The following is an 18077-nucleotide window of genomic DNA, read 5'->3' as shown; positions in this document are numbered from 1 at the left end:
CTCTGTCAAATAAATAAATAAAATCTTTAAAAAAAAAAAAAAAGATGGAAGAATTTTTTTCACAAAATAAGTGATGATAAGGAAAATGTCGAATTCAGTTGATTAAAACCAAAGCAGTTTAACCTAACATATGTTAAGCCCTCCTGTATACGAACACATTATCTTTTTTTTTTTTTTATTTGTCAGAGAGAGAGAGAGAGCACAAACAGGAAGGGCAGCAAGCAGAGAGAGAAGCAGACTCCCCGCTGAACAGAGAGCCCAATGCGGGACTCAATCCCAGGACCCTAAGATCATGACCTGAGCCGAAGGCAGATGCTTAACTGACTGAACCACCCAGGCGCCCCAAGACATTATCTTTTAATAATGATAACTCTGTAGGGTAGGTGCTACTATTAATATTGTCTGTTAGGAACCTGAAGTGCTCACACAGTAACTTGCTGGTACACCTAGCTGTCCTACCAACTTTGGTGCTCTTTTCATAACACTATTGAGAGACTCCCAAATTGTTCTCAAACTTTGTGTCCTTAGGCCAATAATCTGGGCCAATATTGTGGGCCAGTTTGCTTGTCGGTGTGTCCTTTTTCTTCCTTTGGGTGGGCCCTACCCAGTATAGCCCTATTTTCTCTCTTTAAGGCTGCTACTACCCAAAAGCATTTTCCAAACATATCAACTGCTGAGAGGGTCTTAAATTCCTACCTCATTGCTGTCATCAAAGAAAGACAGAGGCCTCTTTCATTCGGAAAGTTTAATTGTTATTCTCCGTGTTGTAACAGAACTGTAACGTGTTAATGCCTGCCTTCGCTCAGAAAACAAGTCCAGAATGGCGATTTGGAAGCAGGTGGAGTTCAGAGAAAATAAAGAAAAGGAGCACATCATAAATACAAATGATAAATTACAAAATACATGTACACACATTAAAACAGGAGCACGTAAGAGAGACTGAAATATGCATTAGACAGATATTTGCGATATTTTTATAGTCCTTACTGCTCCTGAAGCTATGTAGTTCTGAACTGTGTAGTGGCTGAAGATTTTCTTATGCATAGCCATTGTGGCTCCATGAATGTCATGCTTTGAAGCAAATTAGTCTTTTAAATCATTAGACACATTCCTGCATAGTCAGAACAATTACAAATTAACAATGTGATTTCTTTCCTCTCAGTAGCTCAGTAGGTCTCCTTTTTCATTTCTCTGTGAGAGCAGTTATTCAAAAAGTGCAGGAATTTTATCAGTTTTGATACCAGGTCTGTTGTCCAGATTCAAATAGACAGGAAGTACACAATTGCCAAATTCAGGGAACATTGCATAAGCATTTCTTGGCGTGTAGACCAAGGGCTGTGTACATTAACAGCCTCAGGTTGGGGTGAAGAATAGAGGTAATGGTGTGGGTTCTGGGACTGGGTGTTATTTTTTCCCGAGTATCTTGGGCCATTCTTGAAATTGGAATAGTCTACACAATTCAGAGCTAAGCAAACCAGGGCCTTTTTCCTCCATTACTATCTGTGGGGGATGGAATCACAAAGGTCAGCACTGGCTATGATATAGAAGGATCAGTCTCACCTGTTTACCTTGGAGATGGCAAAAATATGGGACATTTGGGGATTGAAAAATAGAGAGGCATCTACAGGTGTCTTCTTTCCAGGCATCTGTTAGCAGTCACCTTTATCTTCCTGGTGTCCAGCTGTCAGCAATCAGGAGACTTGGCCAGTAATTCAGTTTACTTTTCCCAAAAATGAGCCATTAAAAAGCAAATTATCTCACAATAAATAAATAGAGAGATAGATGGTAGATTATCAATAGATAAATATGTGAAAATATAAAATTTTGGAAAGACTGCCAAGTTATATGATATTAAGATATCAACCATTTCGGTGCAAGTTTTTTCCCCAGACGATACATACAAAAAGGAAATTATTTTGACTTTATCCTTTGTTGTTTCTAAGAAGAATTAGACAATAGCTCTCAAGAGAACATATTAGCAAGGAAGTTAGCTTGAGGTGATTAGTAATTAAATGATATTATGTGTGTTCCTTTTCCCTACACAGACTCCAGATTGTCTAATTTGAGAAATTTTAAAGCATTGTATTTTAAACAATCTTGACTCAAAGGGAAATTAAGGGAAACTGTCCAATATGTGTTAACATAGGGGTGTTATTTTGATATAACAGTGTCCACCATTATAACACAATATCTTTCAAAAGTGATTCTGGTGACAGAATAGAAGGTAGGCTTGTTTGCTGGAAGTTTGGAGGTTGAGCGACTAATTAGAAGGATTTCATAAATCTAAGAAGAAAAGAGGAAGACCTACAATAAGTCAGTGGAAAGCAGGAAATAGAAACAGAGCTAAGATTCGGCAGCTAAGAAGATAGGGTGAGTTAGCACATGGTATTTTTAATTGGATTTTTAGTTGGAAGGATTTGAGACATTGATCCCATGTTGGCTTTTTTTGTTTGTTTATTTTATGTTTGAGATGCAAAATCCGTAATGAGTTATTTTTCTGATCTATAGTCCCCGGTCCCTAGAAGAATATCTCACTATCATTCCAAGTCTCAGGTCAGCAAGACTGGCTCTTTGATGCTCACTATATGGGCTCTGTTTTGAAGTTCTTATCAGTTTGACTCAAAGACCAACCACATCCATCTGTATCCAGGCAACGGCATTGATAAACACAGATTTCTTTTCTACTTCTTTATAGCATGAACACGTGTTAATGCCTGCCTTCATTAAGGGTACTCTTTAAAAAAATATATATATATACATATATATATGTATATATATACATATATATAATATATATAGCTATATATATTTTTTATTTTATATATATATACACATATACACATATATATGAACACTTTCAGATATTAAACACTATAAGCATAGACATACAAATTTTCCCTCCTCCACCTAAAAAGGAAGCAGACCTACAGTGTAGAGTCACTGACATCTTCAATTTCTGATATTCTAGATGTCATCTCGAATGTAAACAGTCTGCATTTTTCCTAGTCTCAGTTTCCTCCTTTAATATGTTTCAATCTTTTTTTCGACCGAGAAGCACCTTGCTTTCCTTTTGTTTTACACTCTAAATATGTTGCCTACGTGGTTACTCTGTAAGAGACCTGAATATAAATTGGGTCAGCCCATCGGCTGCTGGGTTGCTGCGGGACAAGTTAACTTAGCTTCTTATATTCCTTCAGGTCTGCCCATCTGAATTTGGTGGACATTAGCAGCCCAACCCAGTACCTGGTTACAGTGATTATCTGTTTTTATTTATTTTCCCCTTGCCCATTTATTGTATGCTTGATCTGATTTTTCCATTCCAAGGGCTTGTGGACCCATGTTCAGTTGCTTGGTTTCTCACTAACACCTGAAAGTAATCCTACTCGCCAGATGAGGTAAACATCACATTGATGCCAAACCTGCTCAGTAAATTTAATCAGATCAGTAGAACTCGTAGTCCATGTAGGAAAAACAATGTTTGGAGATGTTTTGGGGTTTTGTTTTTTTTTTTTTTTAAAGATTTTATTTATTTATTTGACAGAGAGAGATCACAAGTAGGCAGAGAGGCAGGCAGAGAGAGGAAGGGAAGCAGGCTCCCTGCTGAGCAGAGAGCCTGATGCGGGACTCGATCCCAGGACCCTGAGATCATGACCTGAGCCAAAGGCAGAGCCACCCAGGTGCCCTGGAGATGTTTTTTAATGGACAAATTTTTAGGTGGGAAGAATGATATTAAATAAATTCTATTTGAACACACAGTCAGGTGAGAATTGTAGTGTATACATGAGCCACTTGAAATAATTCTTGGCATACTTGTAATTATGAATTTTGAAAGTTTACCTTGAATTCCAGAGTAATATTTTTTCAAGGTTTTATACTAGTGAGTCAAGTAAATTAGACAGTTGAATATTATTTTCTGGAAAATTCTGTTGCTATCTCCCCCCAAAAGAGAAGTTCATGTAATCATTATTATTCTGTCTTACAAAAATAATGTGTCATTGTGTCAGGACATCAATTAGTCATACATTCTAGCAGCTTACAACTGAAGGCCAGGAGAGGCTGATAAATGCGTGACCATAGGGAATGACTTAAGTGGTATTAAGGGAAAAATCATCTTCAAACTAATCATGATGGTAAGCAACACTTTAGGATCTTTGTAAAATTCGGTTCTGCCATGCCTGGACTGCAGTTGGACAGCCCAATGTAAAGTTCCAGCTAGAGTGGTCTGAAATAATTCTACTGTTAAGGACACAGCTGCTACATCAAGTTTAAAGAGAACTTTAAATGACACTTCACTGGGGAGCAAGGTATGGCAAATGCTGCCGATGCATATCCCTCGGGTAATTAGCAAACTGTGTCTTTTGAGGCAGTGATTTACTCAACATTCATTTTTCACCCTTGGCTGAACCACAAAGTTTTGTTTGAATAAAACATCAGAAATCAAAGAATTCATACAAGCATGTAATATTACTTTCTCGGGTCTTAAAAGGTAGATTCGATTGGTTGGCTGACCTTAATAAAGACAGCAAATACCTATGATTTTTTTTCTAATCGAAAACCCATAGTGGCTCTCTGTACTCATGCGAATGATCACTTGATTTTAGTTGGAACACACATAGATAGGTAATAGCTAGAGAGATAGATAGATGGTACAGATAGATAAGCTACAGCATACACATGAAATAAAAATCAATAGTGAAGGAAATTCAGGAGTGAAAAGTAAAAATGAAGTTTGACAGAGTAGCTTGGACACTCCAAGTCTACTTAGGACACAATCTTTTACTTGATGATTTACTCTATTTTTTATGCTATGTCTTAACAGTGCAACTTTGAATTGAATTAATTTTGTTCAAAATTTTTTATTCTTGAAGATGATACAAGATTTCTTTAAATTATATAAAAAGTAGACATTGCCTTTCAGGCAATTGACATGATTTTACAAGTTTGTTATATAAACACAAAATTATTTGACCAACCTACCAGAGTGTTTTAAATGATGCCACTAAAACTGGAATTATAGAGGGGATTTTATTTTTAGTTAATGTAGAGATAATCATCTTATGACCATGGTTCTCCACATGCTACATATTAAATTATGATTATTTTATTGGTAAGTCAATTTTGTATGTATATAGAGATTCATTTAATATTACTGGAATTATTCAATATTATTTCAAGAGGAATTAAATACAAATCCTGGAGTTTACACTGAGTAGCATTAGCTATATTCAGAAATCAAATTTCATCTGAATGTATTTGCGATATAGAAATCTAGATAATAAACTGGAGTGTGCTCTCATTCTCACATTTACTCTCTCTCTTTCTCTCTCTCTCTCTCTCTCTCTCTCTCACACACACACACACACACACTTATACCTCCTTTATCCTTTGAGAGTCCTTTCTGTCTAACATACGGTAATCCTCCCATAATGTTGTTTTCAAGGTTCATGTTATCAATCTATGTTTATAGATCAAAACATTTATAATGGATCCCTTCAGGAATTTAAACCGATGGTACTGTCTTATACCAAAATTCACTTAACAACAAATAAAGTTAAAAGAGTTCTTTGCCATGTTTTTGTTTTGTATTTTAATAGGCTCTTGTTTATATGACTATTGAGTGAAAGTGCTTCTTTTTTTCTCTGAAAGAGAATGGGCACATGAACAGGGAGAGGGGAAGGGTCAGAAGAGGAGGAGGAGAGAGAATCTCAAGGAGACTCCCCGTTCAGTGAGAAGCCTGACAAGGGGCTTGCTCTCAGGACCCTGAGATCATGACCTGAGCCAAAATAAAAAATCAGCTGCTTAACTGACAAAGCCAACCTAGTTGCTACTGAAAGTGCTTCTTTGTAAGAAGATACCACAAAGATTTCCTTAAATTGTTATGTAGATTAATAAAGAAAATTAAAAGCAATGAGTATGACCAGGAAGATTTATTTATTCGGATACTCTGTGTTAAAAGTTAACCTCCGTCTCAAGGATGATTTATTTCTGGTATCATACACACACACACACACACACACATGCACACACACATACTGGACTAGAGATTCTGGTTTTGTGTTTATAGAATTTTTGGTCTTACAGAAGAGAATGACTAATCATCTTTTTTTTTTTTGCAAAATTATTCATGATTTGTCTTCATCTATTGCTTCCTACAATGACCCTAAAGAGTTTCTTTTTTTTTTTTTTTAAGATTTTATTCATTTATTTGAGAGAGAGAGAGAATGAGACAGAGAGAACATGAGAGCAGGGAGGGTCAGAGGGAGAAACAGACTCCCTGCTGAGCAGGGAGCCCAATGTAGGATTCGATCTCAGGACTCCAGGATCATGACCTGAGCCAAAAGCAGTCGCTTACCCAACTGAGCCACCCAGGTGCCCTCTAAAGAATTTTTTGCCCCTATATTCACTTTGGGTATAGATTGATTTATTCAGCTAATAGGTACTATTATAAATATATAATATAACTGACTTCTTGGTTTAGTTATATAACTAAAGTTATAAACTATATATCTATAAACTAAATATATATATATAAACTAAATATATATATATAAACTATATATATATATAAACTAAGTTATATAAATATAACTGACTTCTTGGTTTAGTTATAAAATAACTATATTCAATAAATAAAGGTATATTTCAAATTGAACAGAATAATTTTTACTTTTTTTATATTGAGTTTCTATAATGGGCCTGCAATAAGAGAATATCTCTAATTCAAAAAAAAAAAATTAGTTCTGGGGCGCCTGGGTGGCTCAGTGGGTTAAATAAAGCCTCTGCCTTCAGCTTGGGTCGTGGTCCCAGGGTCCTGGGATCGAGTCCCGCATCGGGCTCTCTGCTCAGCAGGGAGCCTCCATCCTCCTCTCTCTCTCTGCCTGCCTCTCTGCCTACTGGTGATCACTGTCAAATAAATGAATAAAGTCTTTAAAAAAAATGAGTTCTATAAACTTGGTGGATTGGAAATTACATCCCTGAATATAATCACTTCATATGTAGTATATCTCTAAATATTTTCCACACAATATGTGAATAGTCAATAAAATGGAATCTTTTATGAATTACTTTATACTTTCACATTTATACCAAATGTGGAAATATATTAGAGAGGAGATATTTGTTTTATAAGTTATAATGAACATTATAAAAGCTATTAAGTCAGTTAAATGAATGAATATATTTAAAGTATTATTAAAGTAATATCTTCCACTCCTCTTCTAAAACAACTTCTGTGTATAAGAAATTCACTCAGTTCTTATAGGATTTTATTTTTTCTCCTTTTTTCTCTTTGCCACTCTGTCAGATCAGATCCTTGTAATGCTTCTTCTACTTTCTTGCTTTTTCTTATGCAGCATATATGCCTCCTGATTTTCAGATTTACTATAAAACACAGCTTTAAACATTCTAGATATATGAGTCTAAATCTTTCAAAAATCTCTAATTAAAAAAAATCTTTAATTATTCTATGTTGTTTTCTAATTAAGCCAATATGCTTTGTTTAGCATTTAAGGTATTCCAAAATGTGGCCCCAAATTATTTCAAACACAGTGACTCTTTCTTAAGCATGGGCCATCTTTGATTAAAAATGCACATATATATCTACATACAAAGAGTTGCATATAATTTTATGCACAAATGTTAGAAAAATACCCCTGCTCTTCACCCTCACACCCTGCCACTTTGCAACACATTCCTTAAATTCCAACCGTGTTAGACCATGAGTGACTGGTGGACTGACGCAGTGTTTTATGCAAAAACACATTCTCATATGCCCCATGGTACTATCCCAAATGTCTCTAAGTAATTTGGCTGGTAGAATGTCTCCCCTGAGGTTTTTCAGAATGTTTTTATTCTCTTTATCTGCCTCCTGTTACCTGGGTAACCTGGGGAAGGTAAATGTCATTTTTCAGACTTCAGTGTCTACTCTTCTTCCTAAAGTATATTCTTTTGTTCTGGTGGGAAATAAGTTTTTAACTAAAGAACTTGGACTCTACTCACCTTGATGAACACAGGCTTCAACTGCATTTAAATTGAATGTCTATTTGATTCATGTCAACTCAAAAAGGTGTTCTAAGGTGTCTTTTCATTTTGATTTTCCAGGTTTCTTGAGCACAGGGGATCAGGCTGCAAAAGGAAACTATGGACTCCTTGATCTCATACAGGCTTTAAGATGGACTAGTGAGAACATTGGATTCTTTGGTGGTGACCCCTTAAGAATCACTGTTTTTGGATCTGGCGCTGGGGGTTCATGTGTCAATCTCCTGACTTTATCCCATTATTCTGAAGGTAACCGTTGGAGCAATTCAACCAAAGGTATTATGCAGGTTGCAAATTTTGACAATTTTGGTGTCTGCATGCCACCACCATCAGTAGTATGTGATGCTCTGTATATATCTCTCTGTTCAAACTGAGTGTTAGGTTGAGCTCAATAACTGTTTAAAATTTTGTTTCTTCAGCTTTTCTATGCATGTTTCAATTTTTGTCAAACTCTTTTCTTTGTCTCCCGTGGAGCTTGGTAAGGATGCCCTTTCAAGCACACTTCAGAACAGTTAGCATTACAGTTACTTTTCTTTCCTCTCAAAGGGTAATTTTGGGGAAAATCAAAGATGTTCACAGTTGTCATCTCTGTTTATTCAGTAATCAAAAATCAAAGACAGGTTCTTTTTAAATGCAAAGATTGTTTATAATCTATTTTCAAGACAATAGATGTAAAACCCTTTACTGGTAAGAAGATAAGGAAGCAGTGATAAGCTGGTTTGTCTGGAAACAAGATTTTCACTTGTTATCTAAGTACAGAATGGATGTTTGATTATTTTGCATGCATGATCCAAAATTGTCAAAGCATCAAGGTCACTAGTAGAGCTTTTCCTTAAAAGGAAAATTAGGTTTGAATCTGTGCTTTTTCTGTTTTCAACTTCAAAATGTTTATTCCACCTCCCACCCACCCAAAGCTTGGCTTTAAAGCAGCATGGAGGACTAAGCTGCATAAACCCATGAAATATTTTTTTTTTGTCTCCATTTTCTGGCCTTGACACCCTTTTTCCAAAGTGCCTGTCCAAGGCTCATCACGTTGGTTTTTTTATGGATTTCCATTTTACCATGAGTTTAAGTCACTCATTCTAATCCCATTATTAATTTGAAATATCCACCAAAACAGAAGTGTTATGTTGGAAAAATCTGTAAAAGCAAATACTTTCTCTCCATTATACATAACAGATAGGAAGATGAAGAATACACATTAACATAGACCATTTTGTGTTTTCTGCTTTTTTATTGTCATTTTATATATATGAAGGAAGTATATGCTGTCAAGTGTAATTCATGAAGCATCTTGATTTGTAAGACTGAGTTTTGTGATGTGAGCATCAGACATAGAATATTTGTTTTCAGTATCAAAGATACACTGATGTGTTATTTCCAAAGAACAGCCTATCATTAAATGAGTATATATATTTGGAGGATCATATATTATCATAGACTTAATTTATAGATATAGTTTATATAACATCTCATTTATGTTAGTAGAGCTCTGATTTGAGATGACAAAATGAAACATATGAGAACATTTCCAATTGTATAGAGATCTTGGTCTGTAATTAAGTGGCTTATTTTGAAATAACAAAATTTGTTGTTTAGGTTCTTTTCATTGAAGAGATTAGATTGTTCTAGCTGAGGACTGTACTAATGCCAGTCTTTATATAGTTAACATTAGACAATCCGTTCAGACTTCATAGGGTCATTTGATCTCAAACGTTATTTCTTCCTATTTAGTCTAAAAGTTTTTCTAGATAGAGAGCAAAAATGGGCACCAAAGCCGGTCAACTAATCTAAAACTAGCAACTGATAAAGAGATAAGCTAATTAGTTCATTGGCTAGCACTGCTATTCATCAATTGATGATATAGTAAACAGTGGCCAGTGGCTATGCCAACATTTGAAAGTATAAAATTCCATCACACTCTTCAAGGAAAACTGTCCTTGTGGGGCCAGAGAAGTAGACTTACATTTGGCTTAGTCTTAAACCTACCTCCACAAAAGGCTGCTTGATTTTTTTTTTCTACCAGAATATGCCCTGGAGACATCTTAAAATCATCAGGCTAATTCTGTCTCCGGTGCAGACATAGATTTAAAGTCTAAAAAACCCCAGAGCTACAGCAATGCTTAGGACTGTTTATACCAGGAGTCCACCATGGATTATATAAACATAATAAGCATTTTCACAAATGATAAAAATATATGATTTTTCCAATACTATCTAGATGGCACATTTCAGACTATATTTAATATGATGTAAATTTTTCCCAAAATTTTTGGGGTATATTTAGTTAATATTATTGAGCCCCTGAAATGGGAAATAATCACCAGGTTTACCTTAGTTGAAAAGTTTTGAATTAGTAAAATATTTCTCTGAGCAAATGTTAACAAACACATAGCCTATGTAATTTTTAGAAATTGTCTGTATTTATATCATTCGCTCTAGCATACTTTGCTCTGGCAAACTAAAAATACGTTCATAAAGATGTCAGAAACCAAAACAAATTTAAATTGGTACTGTTTGACTTTTTGAATATTTTTAGAATTATCTAGGAGCATATTATAGACATTTTGAATAAATATGTATATTTGGAGAAAAATCTAAAACTTTGCTTCTAGTTCAGATACTGCTTTAGTACTTTTGTGAAAAGAATTCTTATCTCATTAACACATATGAATAATTGAGCATGTGTTTAAATAACTGAACTACAAAGCTATATTTGGAAATTGATAATAAATATAATTTTTTAAAGAAAATAGGTAAATTATGTTTTTAAAACAAGAATTTTATTTGAAAATACCTTAATGGGTAGATAAAGTACATTTGTAAATTTGAATGTCATGCAGCTCTTATCAAACTGCATATGGGACCATGATTTATAATTCTTAAATGCAATTAAGTTAAAAGCAGTGGACCATGTATTTTTCATCTTTTATGATAAAATATAGCAGTGCACATTCAACAGTGGAAAAAGTTAAATCACCCCCCACTGAATCTTTCTGCTGATGGTTTTTTCTTTAACCTAGTGAAAACACTTCAAATGTTATATCTTCTGAAAGATGAATATTCAGCATACTATGTCTGACATGAAGAGCTGGAAAGAGTATGTCTAAAGTGATATTCTGTTTTGTGTGCCTTCAGGGCCATCCCCAGGGTATTAGCAAATCCCCAGTCCCAGTAGTTGTGTAAGCTCCCAATAATCCTTTTTTTAAATAAATCTGAATAAAACAAACATACAGAGCCATTTTGAAGGAAGATGTGTATAGCCAAGTTGGAAGAAATGGTCTCAAAAAACAATATCAAGTCTAATGAGGAGTTAAGGGGGAGAGAGCCCATCTGGTTGACTTTTATAAGAACATGAGTGTTTACATGTGGATTGAAAAAAATATTTGGGACTTCTTACCACTAATATTTACACATTCTCCCTCTCTCCTTGCTTACTGCCTCTCTGAGACACCAAACAATTTAGACCTCTTGATCCCTAAAGCAGTTGCCACTCAAAGCACAGGACTTAGTGTACCTCTCAGACTCCTTATACCCTGGGGATGACTTTATGTACCTTCTCTTAAGCAAAAATGTCTCTATCTTCCTGTTTCTTGAGTTGTATATGGGTTTTTATATACACATCTAAAATATCAGATGTTACTGTTTTGCCACAACATTATTCTAAAGTCATCTCAAATTCTTTGTTGTTTTTCCCATAGGACTTTTCCAACGAGCCATAGCTCAAAGTGGAACAGCCCTTTCCAGCTGGGCTGTTAGTTTCCAACCTGCAAAATACGCTAGAATGTTGGCCACAAAAGTTGGTTGCAATGTTTCAGATACAGTAGAGTTAGTGGAATGCCTACAGAAGAAGCCTTACAAAGAACTTGTTGACCAAGATATTCAACCAGCACGATACCATATAGCCTTTGGACCTGTGATTGATGGTGATGTAATACCAGATGACCCTCAGATATTGATGGAGCAAGGAGAGTTTCTCAACTATGATATAATGTTAGGAGTTAACCAAGGGGAAGGGTTGAAATTTGTTGAAAATATAGTAGATAGTGATGATGGTATATCAGCTAGTGATTTTGACTTTGCTGTTTCCAATTTTGTTGATAATTTATATGGATATCCTGAAGGCAAAGATGTTTTAAGAGAAACCATTAAATTCATGTATACTGACTGGGCTGACCGTCATAACCCTGAAACCAGAAGGAAGACCTTATTGGCTTTGTTTACAGACCATCAGTGGGTGGCACCAGCTGTAGCTACAGCAGATCTTCACTCAAACTTTGGTTCACCTACATATTTCTATGCCTTTTACCATCATTGCCAAACAGATCAAGTTCCAGCTTGGGCTGATGCAGCTCATGGAGATGAGGTTCCCTACGTACTAGGAATCCCCATGATTGGACCTACAGAGTTATTTCCTTGCAATTTCTCCAAAAATGATGTGATGCTGAGTGCAGTTGTAATGACATACTGGACAAATTTTGCCAAAACTGGGTATGTACCTAAGGAATAAAATTTTCTATAATTTAATAAAAATATCCTTGTAAGCATTTAAAAATAATACACATTTTGTGTCCAAGTGATTTCATTTAATAAATTTATGTCAATAAAGTATTAGGTTTCTTTATTCAAAATTCTATATAGTGCTATTTCAGAAAGCATTGCTTTATTAGTTCTTATTTTTTAGAAGTTTACTAAGAAAGCCTTGAAACCTGTTGCATTACTCAATAATTAAACTTATTTTGTGTTTTTTATTACACAAGACTTATTATTATTTAGTAGTGATGAATATTTTATAGTGCTTTCCAATTTATAGTATTGTTTGCCCTCTGATCCTTCTACCTTTTTTGTTAGATGGACAGGTCGGGTATTGTTAATCAATTTTGCAAATAAGGGACTGAGGTGATAAGAGGCTAGCCTCAAATAGATATTCATATGTCTTGTATGTTGCACTATTAGGACTTAAAACCTCATAAGCCAATTCCAAAACTCAAGTCTTTTCCTCAATCCCATGTTGTCCTTGTTAGTTTGCCTAGGAGACAAATGCATATGTATATGAATTTTTATATCTTTGGGTAGATCGTAGCCCATCTTTAAATGGGCAAAAAGAATGAGAATGTGAGGCTTACTCTTATTACATTATCATCCACCTAAGCTGCCTGCAATAGGATCTGCGTTTCTAAGTTGACCCCGTTGTTATTAAAACACAGTCTAAGGCCTTGCTAACCTGCTAATGTACCTCTCCAATTCGATGTTAAACTACTACTCTTTTGGCTAAGAAAAAGAATAAAACAATTTGTTCTCACAGTGCTTTTTTCTTTCCTAGTGACCCAAATCAACCAGTCCCTCAAGACACGAAATTCATCCATACCAAACCCAACCGCTTCGAAGAAGTAGCATGGACCAGATATTCCCAGAAAGATCAACTTTATCTCCATATTGGATTAAAACCAAGAGTTAAAGAACATTACAGAGCCAATAAGGTGAACCTCTGGTTGGAGCTGGTACCTCATCTGCATAATCTCAATGACATTTCTCAGTATACCTCGACAACAACTAAAGTGCCATCAACCGACATCACTTTCAGACCTACGAGAAAGAATTCTGTACCTGTCACATCAGCATTTCCCACTGCCAAGCAGGACGATCCCAAACAACAACCAAGTCCATTTTCAGTGGATCAAAGGGACTACTCCACAGAGCTGAGCGTCACTATTGCGGTTGGAGCATCACTGCTGTTTCTGAACATCCTTGCCTTTGCAGCCCTGTACTACAAAAAGGATAAGAGGAGACATGATGTTCACAGGAGATGCAGCCCTCAGCGCACTACTACCAATGATCTGACCCACGCACAAGAAGAGGAGATCATGTCCCTCCAAATGAAGCACACTGATTTGGATCATGAATGTGAGTCCATCCATCCACATGAGGTGGTTCTTCGGACCGCCTGCCCCCCAGATTACACACTAGCTATGAGGAGGTCACCTGATGATGTTCCCTTAATGACACCCAACACCATTACAATGATTCCCAACACTATACCAGGGATTCAACCCTTACACACATTCAATACATTTACTGGAGGACAGAACAATACTCTGCCCCATCCCCATCCCCACCCCCATTCACATTCAACAACCAGGGTATAGCCAGATAAGAGAAACAAACTCTATTTTTTTGATGGATTGCAGTAAAAGATTACTGAAGATTCCTTGGCTTTCAACCTACAAGACTCTTACTATTTAAATAAGGAGGAATATTATGTGAATATACATATCAAGAACTTTGGGGGTTTTGAAAAAAAATAAATTGTACATATATACACAAATCAACTTTAAAAATGAATTTCAATTGCTTGAAGCAATTGTTCTGAATGATACTTTTTCATTCACATTCAAGAATTAATTTTTTGAAGATTTATGTTACATAATGGAATTAGGCATGTGGAACACCAAACAGGAAAGAACTATGTCTGAAATATAAATCATAAAAATAAAAAACAACCATGAATATGCACAAGGGACACACCAATGGAATGTCAGATAATTTTCACCAGTTTTTATTTGGAGGCGTTTTATTGTGTAGACCATATTTACATATTTGGATAAGTACACAAAGCACCAATGCTGTTAATGGCCTTAGCGGAGGCTCATGCTGAAATTTGCCAGTAAAACAAAGAAGTTTAAAGACTGGCAGGTACGACATTATCACATAAGTGCTGTCAGTATAAAGTTGTGGGGATAAAGGAAACTGGATATTTTTAGCACGATGTGCATGATAATTTATATGCTTGGTGGCTGTGCTGCTGATTAAGCCGTAATTAAAATTCTTCTCATCCCATTGGAGTCTTTAATAGAAGCTTCCTCTATCAATTGGCAGAACCTAAAGAAGATTTTAAGGGGCAAAAGTAATTAGAAGTAAATAATTCACAGTAGTTTTGATAATAGGAAGAATTAGTTATTAAAGGTATTTGAAGAAACTATAGGCATAGTGGTGAATACTCGCTGATACGAATCCCAGGAAAAAAGAAGTTCCTGTGTTTTTAATGTTCTTTTCATCCCAATCTAAATAATTTATAGAAATACAACCCTAATTGGACATGTGTTACAGGATCTATAATTTGCTGTGGTTTTTGTTATTCTGTATTTTGTTCCTTTTGGTAAGGTGAAGTGTGTCCAAAGAGTTACTTGCAACAGTCTTCTATGATATGAGGATGCCCCAAATTACCACTCTGATTACAGTTCTCAGTTAATTGATTTACTCATGTTGCATGACAAAATGTTTACTAATAAGAATTCAATATACAGTTATATCCCTCCTCATATCGCTTATCTTTCTCACTGAGGCTCATTCACTGGAATTTACTCACCCAATCTCAGTAGAGTACTACATAGATGCAGAACCTAGAAGGAGAGTCAACACCTGGAGGATTTTAGTCTTACACGTATGTGTGATTTTAAATGAATACTCTAAGACCACAGGAAACTCTTCATCCCCTGTTGTTTACCAGTAACAGTATATCACAGACCTTTCCAAATGTTTGTATATGTAATCAGATGTACATTTATATTAAAAGAAATTGAGATGGACTTAAAGAGCACATCCTGATAAATACTTTCTCTCTTACCTGTACTATATTTCTATTAGACTAAAGTTATGTGATTTTTTTTTACATTTTTTCAGATGACTAGCAATTTTGATAGTTTGTAAGATAATGCAAAGAACTTTCTCTGACAAACTAACTGCAGTAACAGAAACCTTTCTTTTCAGTTACTCTTTTTCAAGAATGAAAGCTTATTATACAAAAAAAAAATTGTATACTACTTGATGGAAACAACTTTGTACATCTTGGCCATGTCACTGGTCATTGCGTGAAATAAAGATAATCTGGATAATGACTATTAGTCCAATGCTAAGAGACATGATCTTTGCTCATTAAAGAGCTAAAATGTTTATTGCTGTTTTGTCTTTTTTTTTTTTAATAACAAAAGAAACATGACTGTCTCAGAGAGTCATTTTTCTAGACCAGTTGGGTTTTTGAAGACATATAGATAACTTCTATAGAAAACACATGTGTATTTAAAGGCAAGTCTCATCTAAGATGAAACCGATGAAACTTTAACATTGTGAATTTATAAGCCCGGGAACTCATGAAAAATATTAGCTTTGTATTTTTAAATACCTCTTATGTGAAAGTGTTGTAGAAATAAAATGTGCCAATTCTTCTCAGTTAGAAACACAGGTTCTGATTTTCATCGTCAAGGAAAAGGCCTATTGGAAATAAATGTGCAATATTTCATGGATCGAGAATTGCTAGGTTCATAATATAAGGGTGATTAGACTATCATAAAGTAATGGATAAAAAGTTACCCTCCTAAGAGAACTAAAAAATGCTGAGCAAGACATTAAGCTGACACTAAGAGAGAAAATCTTCTGTATCAAGAAATTTCTTTGCTTGTAATTCCCATTCCCAGTTATTAACTATCAATTAAATGTAGATAGTACTCTATAACTTCAAGTAAAAATCTCTGTTGAGGCAAAAAGTCTTCAAAACCCAGAGCGGTCTACATGCAGCTTTTGCTTAATATGGCTATGCTTTTAGACTGTGAACTGCCAATGTAAACCAAGAAAAAGAATTGCTTAACATCTGAAATATTGCTAATCACAAAACTGTCTTTTATTACACCAGTTAAACAAAAGATAAAAAGAAACAGAAATGGCAACAAATAAGATATGAGTGAAATCTTTCATGTGCATTACTTCACTTGGCAAAATCAAGCATTCTCTTCTATCTTAATGATGGCCATATTTATATCTATCTGCATACCTGTTGCTCTAAATTAATCTAACAATCTACCTATATATGCCACAACTGACATCTGCGTTATATTAATTTAGGGAAATGATTTAGGAAAACAAACACAGTCCTAGTCTTTTTTCTAAATTAATGTAGTATCAACTTTGTGGAAGATAAAAAGCAGTTCTAGGTTTTATTATTGTTCTCAAGTTGTGATAAAGTCATTGTGAATGAGTGTTAGTTGTTAGTTTTATAATTACAGCAGCTAGTTTTCTGAGTGTAAAATGGTTTCCCACAATAAACAGAACATTAAGAACTGTTTTTAAAGCTGAAACATAATTTTTAAATGCAAAAAATATTTTTGAATATTGTTACATTTTAACCAATATCTTTAAAATGTATTTATTTAAACAATTTTCTTTAGAAAAAATTAAGTCACAAAATTAAAATGACATTTTTGGCATTACCTATTAAAATGATATTTTGGCATTTTTGGCAATTCAGATTTTCCTCCCTCAGGAGGAAATAGCCAAGTGTGGTTAGAATTTATATAAACATTAAGCCAAAAATGGACTTTATTTCATTGTTTTGCTATTATATAAAATTATTACCAGGTGTTGTATGTATGTAGAGTATGGGGTTAGAAATATGAATGTAACAGATTTCGTAGATTTACATTTCTATTGAGTATGTTGACTATGAACAAAATCTGGTTGAATACTACAAATGTATCTTAAGGCTCATCATTAGCTTTATGGACATTGGAAAGCCATTTGCTAAAGCATTAAAACTATCCAATTTGAATTTGGAGAGATCACGCTCACAGCTCAAAGAAGAAAGTCTGAGTAAAGTATAATTTATTTCATTCCTCATTTCAAATTTAAAAGTTGGCCATAATGATGCTTTAATTTAAAATTTTTTTATCTGAACAACATGAGCATGGCAACCAAATTTTTAAAAATAACTAACCATAAGCGATATGAAAGAGGAAAACAAGGCACTAATTTTCTTACAGAAAAGAAATGCCAAAACTCAATTGTTGTATCTGTACCATGTTCTTCTCAAGTTATTTTGCCTATTGACATACTCATACCGACACACATATTAGTATCATGAAAAGATACAAAGAATGTGACAAACATGTTTCAGCTCTAAAAACACTACTACATAGAAATTACTGGGATTTTTTTCCTTTGGCGAGTTTCACTGAAAGATTTTCACAGGGCAAAATGATGAATGGAATTTT

The 18077-nt window shown here is 34.7% G+C and overlaps 1 protein-coding gene across 11 annotated transcripts in view; it reads left to right on the top strand.

Annotated features, from left to right (window-relative positions):
- The window catches only part of NLGN1 (neuroligin 1), an 830123-nt gene extending 812915 nt beyond the window's left edge, over positions 1 to 17208 (top strand). For 8 of the 11 annotated variants that reach the window (XM_032340946.1, XM_032340941.1, XM_032340925.1 and 5 more), the window contains 3 exons: positions 8101 to 8313; positions 11739 to 12528; positions 13361 to 17208. In XM_032340946.1, coding sequence (XP_032196837.1) covers positions 8101 to 8313; positions 11739 to 12528; positions 13361 to 14183 — 1826 coding nt within the window. In that variant the 3' untranslated portion in view covers positions 14184 to 17208. The remainder of the gene's footprint in view (positions 1 to 8100; positions 8314 to 11738; positions 12529 to 13360) is intronic. The other 3 variants (XM_032340988.1, XM_032340971.1, XM_032340951.1) reach the window with 1 other exon arrangement.
- The last annotated feature ends 869 nt before the right edge of the window (positions 17209 to 18077 follow it).

Source organism: Mustela erminea, chromosome 1, assembly GCF_009829155.1.
Source record: "Mustela erminea isolate mMusErm1 chromosome 1, mMusErm1.Pri, whole genome shotgun sequence".
Classification (NCBI taxonomy): domain Eukaryota; kingdom Metazoa; phylum Chordata; class Mammalia; order Carnivora; family Mustelidae; genus Mustela; species Mustela erminea.
Note: the sequence above shows the minus strand (reverse complement) of the source record. Positions and strands in the feature narration are given on the sequence as shown.